This window comes from Vipera berus (assembly GCF_964194415.1).
Source record: "Vipera berus genome assembly, chromosome: 1".
NCBI classification, from domain to species: domain Eukaryota; kingdom Metazoa; phylum Chordata; class Lepidosauria; order Squamata; family Viperidae; genus Vipera; species Vipera berus.
The window spans coordinates 23,417,980-23,435,013 of record NC_138202.1 but is presented as its reverse complement, the minus strand read 5'-3'; the positions used below and the strand labels follow the sequence as shown (position 1 = coordinate 23,435,013).

At 40.1% G+C, this 17,034-nt stretch overlaps 1 protein-coding gene across 4 annotated transcripts in view; it reads left to right on the top strand.

The window, feature by feature from the left end:
- NIN (ninein) overlaps positions 1-17,034 on the top strand; it is a 113,857-nt gene that overhangs the window by 71,804 nt on the left and 25,019 nt on the right. For 2 of the 4 annotated variants that reach the window (XM_081340045.1, XM_081340047.1), the window contains exons 14-21: positions 1,309-1,398; positions 2,760-2,892; positions 3,215-3,336; positions 6,682-7,193; positions 14,445-14,514; positions 15,743-15,958; positions 16,296-16,409; positions 16,607-16,729. In XM_081340045.1, the coding sequence (XP_081196171.1) occupies positions 1,309-1,398; positions 2,760-2,892; positions 3,215-3,336; positions 6,682-7,193; positions 14,445-14,514; positions 15,743-15,958; positions 16,296-16,409; positions 16,607-16,729 (1,380 nt within the window). Of the gene's footprint in view, positions 1-1,308; positions 1,399-2,759; positions 2,893-3,214; positions 3,337-6,681; positions 7,194-10,458; positions 12,493-14,444; positions 14,515-15,742; positions 15,959-16,295; positions 16,410-16,606; positions 16,730-17,034 lie in introns of all 4 variants that reach the window. The other 2 variants (XM_081340044.1, XM_081340046.1) reach the window with 2 other exon arrangements.

Below are 17,034 nucleotides of genomic sequence, written 5' to 3'. Positions count from 1 at the left end.
TTTTGTTTGCCATTTTATTGCTTAATATGATTCAAAGGATAATGTAAGAGGTAGTCCTAGCTTAATAACCATTCATTCAGCAACCATTTGAACTTAGCAGTGCTGAAGGAGTGGTACTTATAACCATCCTCATTCCTGTGACGGTTGCAGTATCCCTATGGTCACATGACTGCAATCCGGGTGCTTGGCAACCAGCTCGCAGTTATGATGTTGCAGCATTCCATAGTCGTGTGATCATTCGCAGCCTTCAGCGCTGGCTTCTGACAAGCAGGGTAAATGGGGAAGCCAGCAGGTGGTTGCAAAAGGTGACCATCACGGTTAACAATGTTGTGGGATTCATTTAATGATGGCAAATGGAAGTACCACAACTGCTGTCACAAAGTGGTGCAGTCACGTGACATTGTGCTTTATGACTGCGTCACTTAGCAGTGGAAATTCTAGTCCCAATTACTTACTTACTTAACGTCGTTAAGTGAGGACTATATGTATTATTTATTGGGGTTGTCTTTAATATGCCACCCGGAATCACGAGTTTGAGTTGGAGACAGCCATATAAATGCATAACCAATTAAATACTACATATATCTATATGCTGAAGATAGCCCGGTAGCAGCACTTGCCTGGCATACCTCCAGATTTGATCTCTGACATATTTTCTAAAGCAGTATTCCTTAGCTGGGGGTCCTCCTTTTATTCAGCGCACCAGATTTCCTTTCAAATCCAATAATAAAGCTTCATTCCCTAACTGCTGTACCAGTGAGGAAAACAGGCTGTCTGTCAGGACCCACCCCAATCCACGTCTTAGGAAAACAAAAACTCTTGGAGTCAGTTCTAGTCCAAAAGGAATTTTTACTAGGACATGTTTGGTTGTGGAAATACAAGACAGGACCTGGTATTGTTTTACAGATTGAAACTTTATAAAGAGTTCCAGGTTCAACCCCCCCCCCTTCCCTCAACCCCATTTGGTCAGGCCCCCATCATTTACTTTGTGACATCCCTTTCGTGGGAAAAAGGGAACTTCGGATCTTTACGGTTATTGCCTTCTTCTTTTACAGATTCAAATGGAGACACAGGCCAGATGCCTTCTTCCCTAACCCTCCCCTTTGTTCCCCCAGTTCAAAAGGTTTCCCTTGGTCTTTGAAATAACCTAAGGCAGGCTGAATCCACATCCGCTCCTCCTTCCCCGGGAGATGGCAGAATCCAGGGGGGGGGATAATGTTTTAAACATACATTTATGAATGTGATATAAATGGATTCTGACACTGTCTAAAGGTGGGAGGAAAATGACCGTGTGTCCTTTGATTCTAGTTTGGAGACCTAGATCCTGGCAGTGCAGAGTTCTTCCTTCAGGAGGAGCGGCTCAGTCAGATGAAGAAGAAATACGAACAGCAGTGCAGGGTAAGAATAAAATTAAGGTTTTTCCAAGGCCTATGCCTAGAGACTCCAGCGAATCACTTTTCTGGATGTTGTGTGCCTACATAAAGAGAGCTGGAAAATCATTTTATCAAAGTGACTAGATTTCACATGTTCCAGATATGGACTGGCTAGCTGGTTATGCAAGCCTCAGAGCTTCATTTCTTCTCCCACCCCACCATCTACATAGAAGAGGACTGCCCTACTTCGCAAATGGCAACACATAGCCAACTTTGCTTGAGCCCTCAAAAACTAAAGAGTCAGATCTACTTAGGATGTTAATGGCAGCCTCCCATGAATGCCTTCCATGAATGCTCAGGGTTTTAGGATTTGGAGGAATTGAAGAAACAGCCTAAAAGAAGGCAGTGAAGAACTGTTTCCATACTGTTACCAAGAAAACTGTATGGATAAGGACCAAGAATCAAGAGAGACAATTTGATTCAATCTTTAGACCCTTCAAATAATGTCATAGAACTTGGTTTCTTTTCATTTTTAATTTGTCCCTTCTCACAAAAGTCTTCAAAACTTTAGCAAACCTCTTTCGTAAATCCAATCTAGGAAAGCTATCCAATTTACTCTCTTAGTTTGTTTTTGTATATCCCATTTAATTATGAAGACATCTGCTGGTTTCTTTTGTATGGCCAATATAACATCTTTTTTTCCTGTCATTCTTGTAGCCTGTCATTTTTATATCAGTTTTCCAAGAACAGAAGATTCTTCATCCTGTCCTGAAACCTACCCATGAGTTTTTCCAAACCTGCTTATTTTATGTTGATCTCAAGCTGAAGAGATGGCTCTAATGCTTAGTCCCCAAATTGCTCTGTTTCAAAAGAAGCCAGGGTTCAGTTCTTGCCTAGCATGCAAATTTATGCACATTTGCTGCTGTTCAGTCCTCCCAGATGGGGACGCGGTGGCTCAGTGGGTTAGGACGCTGAGCGTGTCGATCAGAAGGTCGGCAGTCTGGCAGGTCGAATCCCGAGTGCCACGTAACAGAGTGAGCGCCTGTTACTCGTCCCAGCTTCTGCCAACCTAGCAGTTCAAAAGCACGTAAAAATGCAAGTAGAAAAATAGGGACCACTATGGTGGGAAGGTAACAGCGTTCCGTGCGCCTTTGGAGTCTAGTCATGCCGGCCACATGACCACGGAGACATCCTCACACAAGCGCTGGCTCTTCGGCTTTGAAACGGAGATGAGCACCGGCCCCTAGAGTCGGAAACAACTAGCACGCATGTGCGGGGGAACCTTTACCTTTACCTTTACCTAGTCCTCCCAGGCCATAAAAATATTGCTGTTCCAGTTGATTGTTTGGCTGGGTTTGTCGTGATGAGATTGCATCTTGTTTTCAGGAACTTCAAGATCACATAGATGAACTTCAATCTCAACTGGAAGAGTATCAGATACAAGGCAGAATTATCCGACCTTCACTGCAAAACACTCTCTATGAGGAACTCAATGATTGTGGAGTGCAAAGTAGTCAAGGTACAATATGTCTTACCTACTGTGTATTATGAGGAAGTTACACAATTTTTGGACCAATCAAGCTGTCTTTCCAGGTTTTATGTAGCTAATATTGCAAGAGTGTACCAACACTTCAATGAAAAGCTAAAGCAAGTGAGCAAATCTCTTAAAAGTGTGAGTCTGGGGAGGTCAGGGCAGTATATGGAAAAGAAGTTGGATCTATGGATTAAGCAGATGCAGCTTTTTAATACCTTAAAATATTTTAAAACTATTGTAATGTATTCCATCATTGACTAGCTGTCCAAAAGAGCTTCATTTCTTTTTTTGCTACCCTGTATTTTAGAGCCTGCTTCTGAGGACTGCAGCCATCTAAACATGAGCATAGAAGCCGAAATAATTATTGAACAACTAAAGGATCAGCTTCACCAGGATGTCTACAACTTGCAGCAGGAGCTTGAAAACACAGTAAGTTTTCCCCACTTTAGCATGAAGCCAGAAGTGCTTGCATCAGAGATCGTTATCACACTTGCCCAGGATATGTTTTTATTTAATTAAAATCTGTTGTTATAATTTTTAGTTTTTTTTCTTGAACTTAAGTTTGTTGGCTTTCTGGAGCTTCTGGGTGATTAGTGGTGAGCTATGAAGTATCCAAATGAACAGAAAAAAACAACTGCAGCTAAGACTGGACCAGTGACTAGACTGGTCCACATAACATCTCCAGATAAGGAGAGAATAGGAGATCATTCACTTGTGCTCTGGATAGCTGCTCCTTGTAAGAAGACTGCAGGACTGCACCAGAACATAAATGAAATCGTCATCATCATTATTTTATTTTTTATTTTTTATTTTAATCCCATTTATATCCCGCCCTTCTCCGAAGACTCAGGGCGGCTTACAAGCTTAGCAGTAGCCTTCATTCTATGTATATGCCTGCTTATTAGGGCTTTTGGACCCCCCCCCAAGCGGCATTATTACAAATTCAGCTTATTGCCCCCAACAATCTGGGTCCTCATTTTACCTACCTCGGAAGGATGGAAGGCTGAGTCAACCTTGAGCCCGGTGGGATGCGAACCTGCTGTCAGCTGCGGCCGAAACTATTAAAGGACACTGAATTTGCTAACCCACTAACTACTTTCTGAAATTGCCTATTCAATTAACTTAAGGACATTAGTGATTTTCAAAAAAAGAAGTTTCAAAAGAAATCTGATGATACCTTCGTTTTTTGAATAAAACAAAAAATAACAATCAGCTTAAGAGCTTAACAAATTAGAAATATGTGCAAACGGCTAAATTCAAAACTAATTTAAGAAAGTTATAAATGAGTTAAGGGAACAGACAAACTTGGAATAATGGAAAATTAATACTTTTGGGTACAAGAGTTTGGAAATAAGTGTAGAAAGGAACAGCACATTTGTGGGAACCAAGCTGTTTAGTTTATCTTGAGTCAAAACAGCAACTTGAGACTATTATTTTAAAAATCAAACACTAGAGGGGACTGAAGATTCCAGGCAGAAAGGGAAAAGGGAAAAAAATGAAGTGTCTTTGATCAGCACTAGAATTTGCAAAATGGCAGAAAATGCTTTGATGTTTGAAATGCTTCAGTAGATTGTTGAAGAATGGGGTCAAAAAATGAAAGCTTCAATCTCAGCAATGATGCATGCATTCATGAATAGATTATGTCTTAAAGATAAAGTTCTGATGTGAAAGAGAACGTTGTGGAAGATTTGCAAGACAAAGAGCTGAAAGAAAGTTTGCCTGATGTAGAAATATCAGAATATTAAAAAAAATGCAGACGTACTAAAAAATAAAAAATGGACTAGGAAACAACTGAAGTGGAAGTACAAATGACAAACCAATAAATTGACCTAGATAATGATGTTTTACTGAATTTACCAAAGAAGTTGGTTAAAGTCTGAAAGAAATTTTCAAAATGGGAAAAATAAAAATGGAAGAGAGATCAAATTCTACAATAGCATCTGAATGAACTAAAGATTAAGATTGTTAAAAGCAAAAGTTAGGACAAAGATAGATTGTTTGACCAAAGTTAAAATAAGATGATTGTGTGAAGCTGGCATTCTTTATGGATTTTTTGTTAACACTGGGAATGTAATGATTTATGGTTTTGTATATGGGACAGGGTGGCTCAGTGGGTGGGGACGCTGAACCTGTCGATCAGAAGGTCGGCAGTTTGGCGGGTTGAATCCTGAGTGCCGCGTAACAGAGTGAGCGCCTGTTACTCGTCCCAGCTTCTGCCAACCTAGCAGTTCGAAAGCACGTAAAAATGCAAGTAGAAAAATAGGGACCACTACGGTGGGAAGGTAACAGCGTTCCGTGCGCCTTTGGCGTCTAGTCATGCCGGCCACATGGCCACGGAGACGTCCTCGGACAAGCGCTGGCTCTTCGGCTTTGAAATGGAGATGAGCACCGGCCCCTAGAGTTGGAAACGACTAGCACGCATGTGCGGGGGAACCTTTACCTTTACCTTTTATATGGGTTATGAGGCAAAGTAATGTAATGTTATGGGGTGAGAAATTATTAAGTTTGTACTTGTAATGAAGATCAAAAGCTTCAGAGAACTGAGGATGGTTTCATGGATCACCAGATAAGGCTGTCCTTTGCAGACTCTAAATTAAACTTAGGAGTCCCACCAGCAGAGAACGTATTATTGAAGACAAGCTGTTCATAAAATAGCTCCTGAGAGGCAAAAGCATAGAGTACTTATTTCCTCCAATCTCAAGATCTTTGTTCCGTATGGACACAATAAACAGATAAAGAAACTCTTTATAGAACATTTACAAAGGCTTATTTAATGAAAGTTTGGATACAGTTATCTCCGTAATAGATTTTCCAGTTCAAGCACAACTGATTAGAGATACACAGCAATCAGTATGATTTTCCTAAGTGAAATAAGAGAAGTTACCGGTACCTAAATTTCAAATCAAATAGTTACAAACTGTTGTCATGTCACTTGATTCTAGAAAGATTTTCCAATGGAGAAAAATAATGGAAGAAGTAGCAGACAAAATGCACCAAGCAAAATAGTAGGTTATAGAATGGAAATGCTTTGCCCAGTACATGCAGCCACTGCATCCTTCTTACATAATTCCTTTTTGTCTCCTATTTTATACCTAAATGCTTTGGGCTCTGACAAACTAGTTTTCATAAGCCTTATCATGATTGTGGAAGTTCTTGTTAGATTCTTGTCTGACTCTTTTGTCCATCAGTTATACTTTGATCTTCTCCTGACACTTGGCACATCATTGCTTTAGCATCCTGTTATATTTCTATGCACCTATGCATTCAGATGGAGTGCATAAGTAAGACTATGTATTCATCATAATAATTCATTATACATCATTTATTTATTTATTTATTTTATTACATTTCTATACCGCCCTTTCCCAAAGGACTCATGATCACTAGCAGAGGTCAATGCTGGGCAAACCTATAAAGAGGTTTCATTCTGTTCATGCCAAGGATTGTCTCTGATTCCCTTGGTTTCTGTATCTCCAGGTACTCTTCCAAGAGTAGCTGGTCTAAGAATTGGTCTATGTAGGCTGCTGCTACTGCTGGAAATATAAGTGAGCCTGTCACATAGGTTATGCTGGCTGGACATATTGAAAACTATATTCCTACACATCTGCCTTTTTCCAGAATGCTAATGGGACCTCTTTTTAACAGATTAAAAAGGGTTATTAATGGTGGAGTTTGCATTCATTTTCAGTTATATCTGCTATTTGAACCAAACTGTCTGCAACGCTTCTATTGAGTTATGCAGAAATGCTCATCATAATCTTCCCCTTCACTTAGGTATGCCATTATGAAAAGCAGCTTGAGGAGACCAAAGCCAACTATGAGGAGGGACAAGAGAACTTCCAGCAGAAGTACTGTCAGGAGAGACAAGTGTTAGAAGAACAAATTGAGAGTCTGCAAGTCCAGATTTCTGAGCTTCAGGGACAGCTGGTAAGCCTGAGGCAGGCCAGCTCCCAGCAGAGTGTGGAAGAGAACAGTCTCCAGATATGCATGGATGAGAAGGCTAGCCTTATAGAATGCCTGAGGATCGATCATGAGAGGGAGCTCCAAGCCAGACTGAAAGAGGCAGAAGAAAACTTTAGTCGTGAGAAGGAAGAGTTGATTCAGTCTAAATCCTGGTTGGAAGAAAGAATAAGAACTTTAGCACAGGCCAGCCAAGAAGAAAAAATGGAGCTAGAAAATGGGTTCCATGAGAAGTTGCAAAGGCTGATGGAGAAGCGGGCCCTGGAGATGGATCAGCTACAACAAGAGCTACTAAGAGTGCATCAGCAAGAGCTCCAGGAACAAAAGTGAGTAACTTTTTTTTTACAACAGCATATAATTTATCTTGGATTAACTCATTTTATTTTAGGAACCCTGACAACTACAGTTCTGGGGTAAGCATTGGATAGCTCTAGGTCTCTAGTAGAAGCTAAAGCACATCCTTGCTAATGAGTGACATGCAGAATCTTTTGGAAGATTTCTGAGTCAGCATTTAGGAAAATCAAGCAGGGAAAGCAAAAGAAGCAGCCATAATTGTATTTGTATATGATAAATTATTATTGTCTGCCTGTCTATCTGTCTATCTATCAAATTTTGTGACTGTCCATCTTTTGAGAGTGTATGCTATAATTGTATCTACATTAGTTACATTGATCTAGTTGCTCTGTATATTGTGGGGGTATACTGAATTGTATATTCATCTACATATATATTGAATTGTGATAAAGTATATTTTAAACAATTTATGCAATTATATCATTATAACAAATCACTACTTTTGCACTAGTTTTGTAGGGGTTTTTCCAGTCTTGAGTGATAAATTTTTTGTTAGTTTTTAAATGGGTTATTTCTACCTCCAAAAGCAAGCTTTGAATCAAAACCTATAAAGCCCTGCAATTATGGCAGGATCCTAGAGAGATATCTTTTATTGTTCCAGCTTCTGATAAAATTGGTTGTGAACAATTGAATGACATTTTCCATCTGTGTGAAAGGATCTATAGATCCCATCATGTGCAGCATATATTAATATTTTGAAGGGGCCACTAGTTTCTTTTAAATACTAGTAATTATTCATTAATATTTTACCCGAGACTGAGAACCATACTCACATCAATATCCCTTGCTTAGACATTATTACCATCACAGTTATTACAATTACTACAATATTCTGGTCACTGTCAAAGATTAGATATTAATTCAAAAGGCAGAACTTAATAAAACAGGTTTTGAGATTGGCTATATACACATGAGGGTATTATAGATATATCAAATGTGCTCTCAATGCTTTAAAACAGGGATGTCAAACTGCCGGCCCACAGACCAGATGCATCATAGCAAAACCACGCCCACTCCATCGCTGGCAATGGAAAAAAAGTCATGACACGTCATGTGAGATTACGAGTTTGACACCCCTGCTTTAAAACAAGCCTATATTATTTTACTCCAGATGCCAGAGCAACTAAGAAAATAAGTCTTGACTTATGGTAGTGGTACAATACGGCTTTGTTTGATCATGGATCTCATATGTTGGTGCCTCTGATCAATTTGGTCTGCATAAATACAACATCTCATGTACTGTATACACTGATTGTTTGTTGTATCCTATAAATGGCAGAAATCCCCAATATTGGAGCAATATTTGTCAAGCCTTTGATGCCTCTAAATCTGAATCATGGCCCCAGCATCCACCTTCTTTTCTTTGCAGAATGAAGGGAAGGTCCTAAGGCAGTAGGCCTTTGACTTGGAGTTAGCCGTTTTCTCAAGATTACAGTATTTTCTCCAGTCTCATTCAATACATTCAATTTATGTATTGATAAATGAATGAGGGCAAGTGAATCTTAAATATGAACAGGGCTAATAAGCCTTACAATACATGAGGTCTCAGTTTTGGGATGCTTGACTTGGAGGGTCTTATAGATCATAGCCTATAAGAGACTTGAGGTCTCTGATACAATAGATTTAAATTCAGGACAAGTGACATCATAGGGCCTGAAATGGTTTATATCAAGTGAAGAACCCTTTTGTGGCCAGAGGCCTTAATTAACTATGATAGCTACGATCTATAAGATCCTTCATGGCATAGGGCCTGACTGACGAAACACCTTTCTCCTATTGCTTCTGCCTGAGTGGTAAAATCTGCCAAAGGGGTCATGCTCCAGGGGTCCAACCTTAAAACCATTCCATCTGATGTGTTGTGATTCAGGGTCAGCCTGTGGGTCCGGCAGCCGGGTCGGATGACTCGGATGACTTAGACGAGGGGGAGGAGGAGGGTGTTGAAGACGAACTTGCTGATGATGGCTTGGAGGCTTCGCAGAGCCCCCAGCCAGGGCCCTCTTACTTGGTGGAGACTCAGCTGCGCGAGCCCGACAGTGCGGATGATGATGACCCACAGCTGGCCCTGTTCAAGGACGCCCGACGCAGGAGGCAGTCAAGCAGGAGCAAGCAGAGAAAGGCTGTGGGACTTCTCGGAAGGAGGCACAGGGAGGCCACGCCCTGAACTCTAATAAAGGGAGTGTTTGGGGAAGGGCTGGTTGCTGAAAGCAACCGCTCCGTTTGAGGATCAAAGCTCCGGTATCTTGTTTCATGTTTTGTTGTTTGTTTGTGTAATAAACTTGGCAGACGTTTTCCAGCCTCAGACGCTTTCCAGCCTCTGCCGTTTGTACAGGGGTTGCCTTTCTGCAAGGCCGGTAGCAGGCTGGTACAGAACATGATGTGACTTTGGCAGCATGCCTTCTTTGTTGCAGCACCTACTCTCTAAATCCTATCTGACATTTGAGTTGCTCCAATCCAGCTGTCCTTCAACAAGCCTTAAAAACCTGCATCTAATCAAGCACTTGATTAGGGGCATGTGCCTTGGAGAATTTTTACTCATTTTTGGTTATTTTAGTCTCTAATTTATTGCTTTGTATTATTTTTATATTGTATTGAATGTGGATTTTCAGGCGAGTTGGCCATTAATGTGGGACTCTTGGTCTTACACAAATCTGGGGCTTCAGGATGTTCATCCTTGGTTTCCAGCATCTCTTGCTTCCAGTTTTACTGGTCCAATAAATCTGGCTAGCTCGTTTTTGGAGTCGAAAATTGAGTATGGACTTCAGTAATTCTAAACATCATTAATATATAAATATGAATAAACCTAAGAAAAATCCCTCTTTTTGGATTGTGTTCAGACTATTTAGGAGATCATTGTACTCTAAGCAGATAATCCATTCATTCAAAATTTATTTTATCTTTTAGATGATAATTTATTATATTAAATAGAATATCATGTATTAAGAAAATCTGTAGTTATTTTGCTAGGTCATTATCTTAACTTAATAGGCTGTAACCTGATTGAACATGAGCCCCTTTTTAAAAGGAAGAAGAAAATAAGCAAGGGACAGGAATTAATCAAAATAGGATTAAGAATAAAAAATACCAGGCTAAAAATGACAGATGGCCATTGTTGCAATTGTCTGCTAAAACTGCATTCCGGGTCTAAGACAACTAAAAACTAGTACAGTGGGTGGTCTACAATCCTTTGTCTCTAAGTGTGTAGAGATTTCAGTAATGTGTTGTGTTGACCACATTTAGGATAAAAATGGAAAATGAGTATAATGGAAGAATATTTCAGAAAGAGGAATGGTTCACCACTGAACAACAAACACTTGCAAGGAAGTATGAGGAAACCATAAACAAACTTGAGGATCAACATCAACAAGAATTGCTGAAGTTCTCTAGGCTGCAGTTAGATGAGAAATCCCAATGGGAATCTGAAAAAAATGAAATTCTCCAGGAAGGCCTTGAGGTCCAAGCAAAATGGAAAGAAAAACTGGAGAAAGAGAAAGCAATCTCTTCATTACTGGAACAAGACAAGAAACTTCTAGAGACAAATTACAAGGAGCAGGTGAACTTGTTGATCTTGGAGAAAAAGCAACTTCAACAAGAGGTTCAGGACCTGAAAAAACAAGAAAATGAATTGCGTGAGAAACTTTTGAAGATTCAACCCAGCCATGAAATGGGGCTAAGGAAAAGAGAAGAAATGCCAACATTAGAGGAAGAACAAAGGCAACTTAGCGAAAAGCTTGGAAGACTAGAAACAGAATTTGCACATGAACAAGAAGAACAGAATTCTAAGACTTTGGAGTATTTGAAGCAAGAGATGCCCAGCAGAACAGAAGAAAAAAATGAATTGAAATCAAAGATCACAGTGCTTGAAAATAAAATAGATCTACAGCAGGAATTGCAATGCCAGTCCAAACTACAAAGCAATCTTGTTTCTTTAAACAAGGATGAGGAAGCAAAAGGAAGTGATTTTCTAGAATCTGTCAAACCCCGGGACCCTGGAAAGGAGATAAATGTTCTTTCAAAACAAGAAATAGTTCAAGATCCAGGAGAAGAAAATAGTGTAGGAACTACCTTTCTGATGGATGACTCGTTGAAAGAACCAGAAAGAGAATCAACCCAATGCCCCACATTCATCCCATTAGTTCCAGAAACATTTGTAGGTGCACAGCTCCTAAGTGTGACTGACAAAGACAGCAGTCAAGTTGTAACAGATGATGGAATGAAAAAATTAGACAAAATTGCAATTCCAAACATGAAAAATGGAGGGACAACAGCTGAAGAAACCATGGAGACTTCACATGTCCTGCAGAAGGCCTATGAAGAAATTTTGGCAGAGAATGAAGCCCTTAAACTGCGACAGAATCAGCTTCTGGAGAGGATCGTTCTGCTAGAGACTGAATGCAATCAAGCAGCTCATGTTCGACAAGATATGGCTTCACAGGTTCAGAAGGAGCTGGAGGAGATCCTTAAAACTATTCCCCAGCCTAATGTGTTGACATGTGGAAGTGATGAGAAGGGGGGAAGTTTACATTGGGAAAAATTGCCTACTGGCTGTGCAACCAAAAACCAAATGCTTTTTGCTGAAGCTTTGGGTGCTGATTTAAGCGTTGAGGAAATGAGTGCCTACTCTCTTTTATTTGAGGCAGATCATGGAGAAGCTAGAACTGACAAGGGAGACCTCCATGATGTAGTATCAGGATTTTTGGATATGGATATGATGGAAGATGCAAACTTCAGACTAGGATCTAAAAACTTCCAATTTCCAGAAGAACTGAAGCTGGAAAACCAAGCCCTAAAAACAGAGATAATCAAATTGTTAGAGCGTAACAATAAATTGGAGGGATACATGCCAATATGTATAAGCCTGCAGTCCAGGCTAGATGAAACCAACCAAAACTGCTTAACACTTAAGGAGGAGAAAGGGCAACTGTTACAGAAAGTGAAAGACCTGGAAAAGAAACAGGACCAATTGGCGATGGAAAATGCCAACCTGCAAACGTCCAAGCTGATTTTGCAAAGCCAGCTTGGCAAACTAGATGAGCTCAGGCTGAATCTGCAACCCCAGAAGAGTGGACGGCTGAGCCGTTGTGAGAATGTCACCAAAGATACAGAAGTGGACAGGAAAGGGCTTCATGAGCTGAACAGGAAGCTCAAAGAGAAAATAGCAGTGCTCCTAAAGCAGAAAGGCACCCATACTCAGGAGAAAGAGAGCTTGAATGCTGTTCTTCACAGTTTGCAGAGCACCTACAATGAGCAGCTTCAGAAGATTGAGTTTTTGAGGTAATGTGGAATCCTTCCATGGTCTAAATCCTGCCACTTGGCTCTGCTTTTTGGAACTAACTACCTAATACTTCATTGTCCACCTTGCATGACTTGGATTAACGTATAGATTAACTTTGCCTAGAAGACAAATGTTCAATGATTTCTAACATGAATTAATAACATTTCATAGATATTTGAAGAATAAGTAACCATGTATAACTTTTATGGAGTATTACTGTAGAAAGCTGAATTGTTTAGACTGCAGGTCTATCTATTGGGAGCTGTGCAAATGGCATGAGTCAATCGTTTTTGTATACTGCTTAGTTTAATGCTTTTATATATCCTCATTACAGTGCTACCTTTTGTATCATTCCTCCTCTTCCTCATCTTAATTCCTTGTTTGTCATAATTCTGATTAGTTAACCATTAGCACTTTAACGTATTCTGATTCAACATAATACTATTGTAGACTTTTCCTATAAAATATAGCAAGTTCTTCTGTTTGCTAACAATGTAGTAAGAAAGGCATCTTTGCAGATGAGTGCCCTGCATCATAAAATAATATCAGAGTAGAATTTCTTCAAGTTAAGAGCAGCTGATGATTTCATAGAGGTGATAATGGTGTTTTAAGGCAATAATATGGGAGTGGTTTGCTACTGAATGTTTTAACTTCCCACTCTAGTCTACAGATCTGGAATTTCCTAGTGGTCTCCCGCTCAGCTACTAACAAAGCTGAGAAGCTTGGCTCTTCAAGATCATCTAAGATTAACTAGATGATGCTACCTGCCACAGGCATAAATAACATGCATTTCAACAAACTAATTCGGATTGAGATAGTTCAAAGTAACTTGAGTATCCCAAAGAATCTATATTTTTGCATCCCAGATGTGAGCATCTTAGACAGGAAAATATTGCCAGGAAGAATGAGATTATTAAATGAAAAAAGGAATCATCTCCAACATATAACTGAGGGAGCCTAATACAGGTAGTCCTCGACTTATAACAGTCCATTTAGTAACCGTTCAAAGTTACAATGGCATTGAAAAAAGTGACTTATGACCGTTTTTCACACTTATGACTATTGCAGCATCCCCATGGTCACATGATTTACATTTGGATGCTTGAGAAGTGACTCACATTTATGACAGCTGCAGTGTCCCAGGGTCATGTGATCCCCTTTTGTCCCCTTCTGACAAGCAAAGTCAATGGGGAAGCCAGATTCACTTAACAGCGGTGTTATTAACAACTGCAGTGATTCACTTAGCAAATGTGACAAGAAAAATCATAAAATGGGGCAAAACTCACACAACAAATTTCTCACTTAGAAACATAAATTTTGGGCTCAATTGTGGTCGTAAATCAAGGACTACCTGTACTTAAAACAATATTTCAGCTGTTCTGAGATGCTTTTATAGTTCCTATTAATATTCACCCACATACGCATCAACCTTCCCCTTTCAGGTACATTGAGACTTCACTTTCCAAAATATTTAGGCAGCCTGCCATTTAGCCCCCAAAGTACCCAGATGGATCTACCTAGGAAAAAATATTGTACTGTAGAATGTGATGGTTCTATGTCAGACATGTCAAACACAAGGCCCAGGGGCCGGATCCAGCCCGCGAAGTGGTTTCATGTGGCCCGCGAAGCCATCCTGGAAACAGTGAGGGAATGGCCCCCGCTGCCTTGGCCCTGGCCCAGAGACCCTCCTTCTGCCAGAGACCCTCAGATCTGTCCCACTCCTGCCCAGGCCCCCATAGTCACCCTTGATGCGAATGATGTAGAGCTGGCCACGCCCACCCAGTAGGCCATACGCACTCTAGCCACGCCCACCCAGCAGGCCACGCCCACCCAGCAGGCCACGCCCACCCTGGCCATGCCCACCCGGCCCCCTGAGGGCAACTGCAATGCTGATGCGGCCCTCAATGAAATTGAGTTTGACACCCCTGTTCTATGTACTGTGCATTTTTAGGGACAAAACAGAGACCGTACTGAAGGAGAAAATGGTCGTGCAGAAGATAGCTGAAAGCTTGAAGAAACAGGTAGGACTTTTTAGGCAACCTTCGTTGGCCAAAAAACCCTGAATTCACATTGATTTGTAAAACTGATTATAATTTACATAAAACTGTATAAATTTTCATTCCTGTACTTGTAATTTTACATTAATATTTTAATGTAAATAGTGCTAATATGATCAAATATGAACATTACTTCCAGTAATATGCAAATTGGAACTTGGCTATACCTTAGCTGTATGCTTGCTCATCATAAGATAGGATTCATGAGTTAAACCTCCTCCTTTCAAAGTGCACTTTTTTTAAAAAAAATGTTTTTTTCTGGATATTATGTTTCTAAGTAATTATTTAGTGATTAGAGTTAGATAGCTGCCCATCTCACAGAGACTCTGGGCAGCAAGCAATAATTAGTAAGAATAATAAAAACAAAAAATGTATAACATAAAACCCTTATTAATAAATATCATAAATATGAAAATAGAAACTACAGGAGAAAGAGGATATAAGTAGCCACCTCAACAATGGAGCCATTTGAGCAGGTCACCTGGGAGCCCCAGACCTGACAATATAGCCAAGGCTCTGGGGAATATCAAAATGGGGATGGAACTAGTCTAATTTCAGGGTGAAGAATGTTCCATAAGGCAGTTTCCATGCAGAAAAGGCACATCTTGTAGAGCCCATCAAATGAAGGGCCTTGGCTAATGTTACTGCCTACTCTGCCTACTGGGGCAGGCTGATATAATCAGGGAGAAGCAGTCCCTCTGATACCCTGGTCCCATGCCATAAAGGGCTGGAAAGGTTAAAACCAGCACTTTGATTTGAACCCAGAAGTAAACTGGTAACTAATGCAACTTGTAGATCAGAGTTGTAACATGTTGTTCCAGGAGCACGCATAGATTTTTATATGCCAGCTTTTTACTGCATGAATCTTAGAGGTCAAGACCAAGAAAGGTATAGATATTTTGGTTGGGGAATTATGGAAAAGAAAATTCTGCCCACTGGGAGAATATCAGATTGGTGTAAAAGCGATAGTCAGTAGTCTTAACTACTTACAATCAATGCTAGCTTTTTCAAGAGAGCACAGTATGGCCCAGCTCTCCTCATATCCTGAAACCAATTACTGTTGATTGAAGAGTAACCTTCATTCCCTTCATTTCCTTTCACAGAAGGAAAGAGGCTTGAAAAGTATAGTTTCCTTTGTCCAAGGAAATGTTTCTTACCATTAATTTTTGTTGGGTTCTTGTTTCCTAATTAGGTATCTGAATTGAAAGCCAGGAATCAGCAATTAGAATTAGAAAATGCTGAACTTGGCCATCGAAACTCTCCAAGTCGAGAAGATATTCAAGATTCTAACCAGCAGCTTATGAAAACATTTCGGCAAAAGGAAAGGGAGGCTAGGAAATACATGTCAGAAGAATGGGAAAGAGAGAATTCCCAGCTCAAAGAAGAACTGGAGAACTCTAAAATTCAGGTACAAGAGGCTACAATGAGTACTACAATCAAAGTTGAATAGCAAGAAGGCAGATTCAGATCCTACTTCAACCTCTATCATTCTCTCACTTCCTCTAAATCATATTTTGACAATAATAATACCTGCCACCATTATCAGCATTATCATGCTGCTGTATAGGCTGCTTAATCAAAAAGGGACTTAATGTGACATAAAAAACAAAATACATCACATTTTAAAGGAAACGTTGTTTTAGCCAACTTTTAAGCTGCAAATTAACCAACCTTTGAGGCTTTCTGAAAAGGGTATTTTCCTCCACTTTCAAATTCAATTCATTTTTTTTTCAATTTACTCCTAGTCCTCTTCATTGGTCTCATCCTTGGAAACAGAGCTGGGTCAGCTCAGAATTCAGGTTCATGGTCTGGAGCAGGAGAACCATTTCCTCAAAGAAGAACTGGAGAATGTAAAACAGGTAATGGTGGGCAGAATACCTTTCTTCCCAAAGGGAATGGACATCTGCTTCCAGGGATCAGTTAGTTTATGATGGTCACTCCTGAGATGTATATAGTCTCCATTTAGCTGCAAACCTTTCATAGACATTATTGGGAAGTTTTTGAATACGCTTTAAGCATACGCATCTCAAAAATTAAAACAGAGATTTTTCCATAGCTACCCAGTTGCCTGGATCTCTCTGAGCTGGAGAGTGAGATTTCCAGTGTCGTCATAAAAAATGAGAAGCTACTGAAAGAGAAAGAAGCCCTCAGTGAAGAGCTGAACCGGTATATGGAGAAGGTGAGGGCACAGAATAACGTCCCATTCAAATACACCCTTTATTTCATTCTACAGATACAAACGCATTACTTTTAGGGACCTCATTGTGGTGCTCATAGCCAACCTTAAGTTCAAATAGAAATATGGGACAGATGCAGTCCATTGCTTCAGCAGAAACATACCCAACCATCCAGAAAATAATAACATGGTAGAGGAGCCAGGGGTACTATCTGGATAACTGGAGACAATGGCAAGATGACCAGAACGCTTTTTTCTTTTTCTTTTTCACCATTTTATTCCATTTTAGCACACGGTGACAGCAAAAT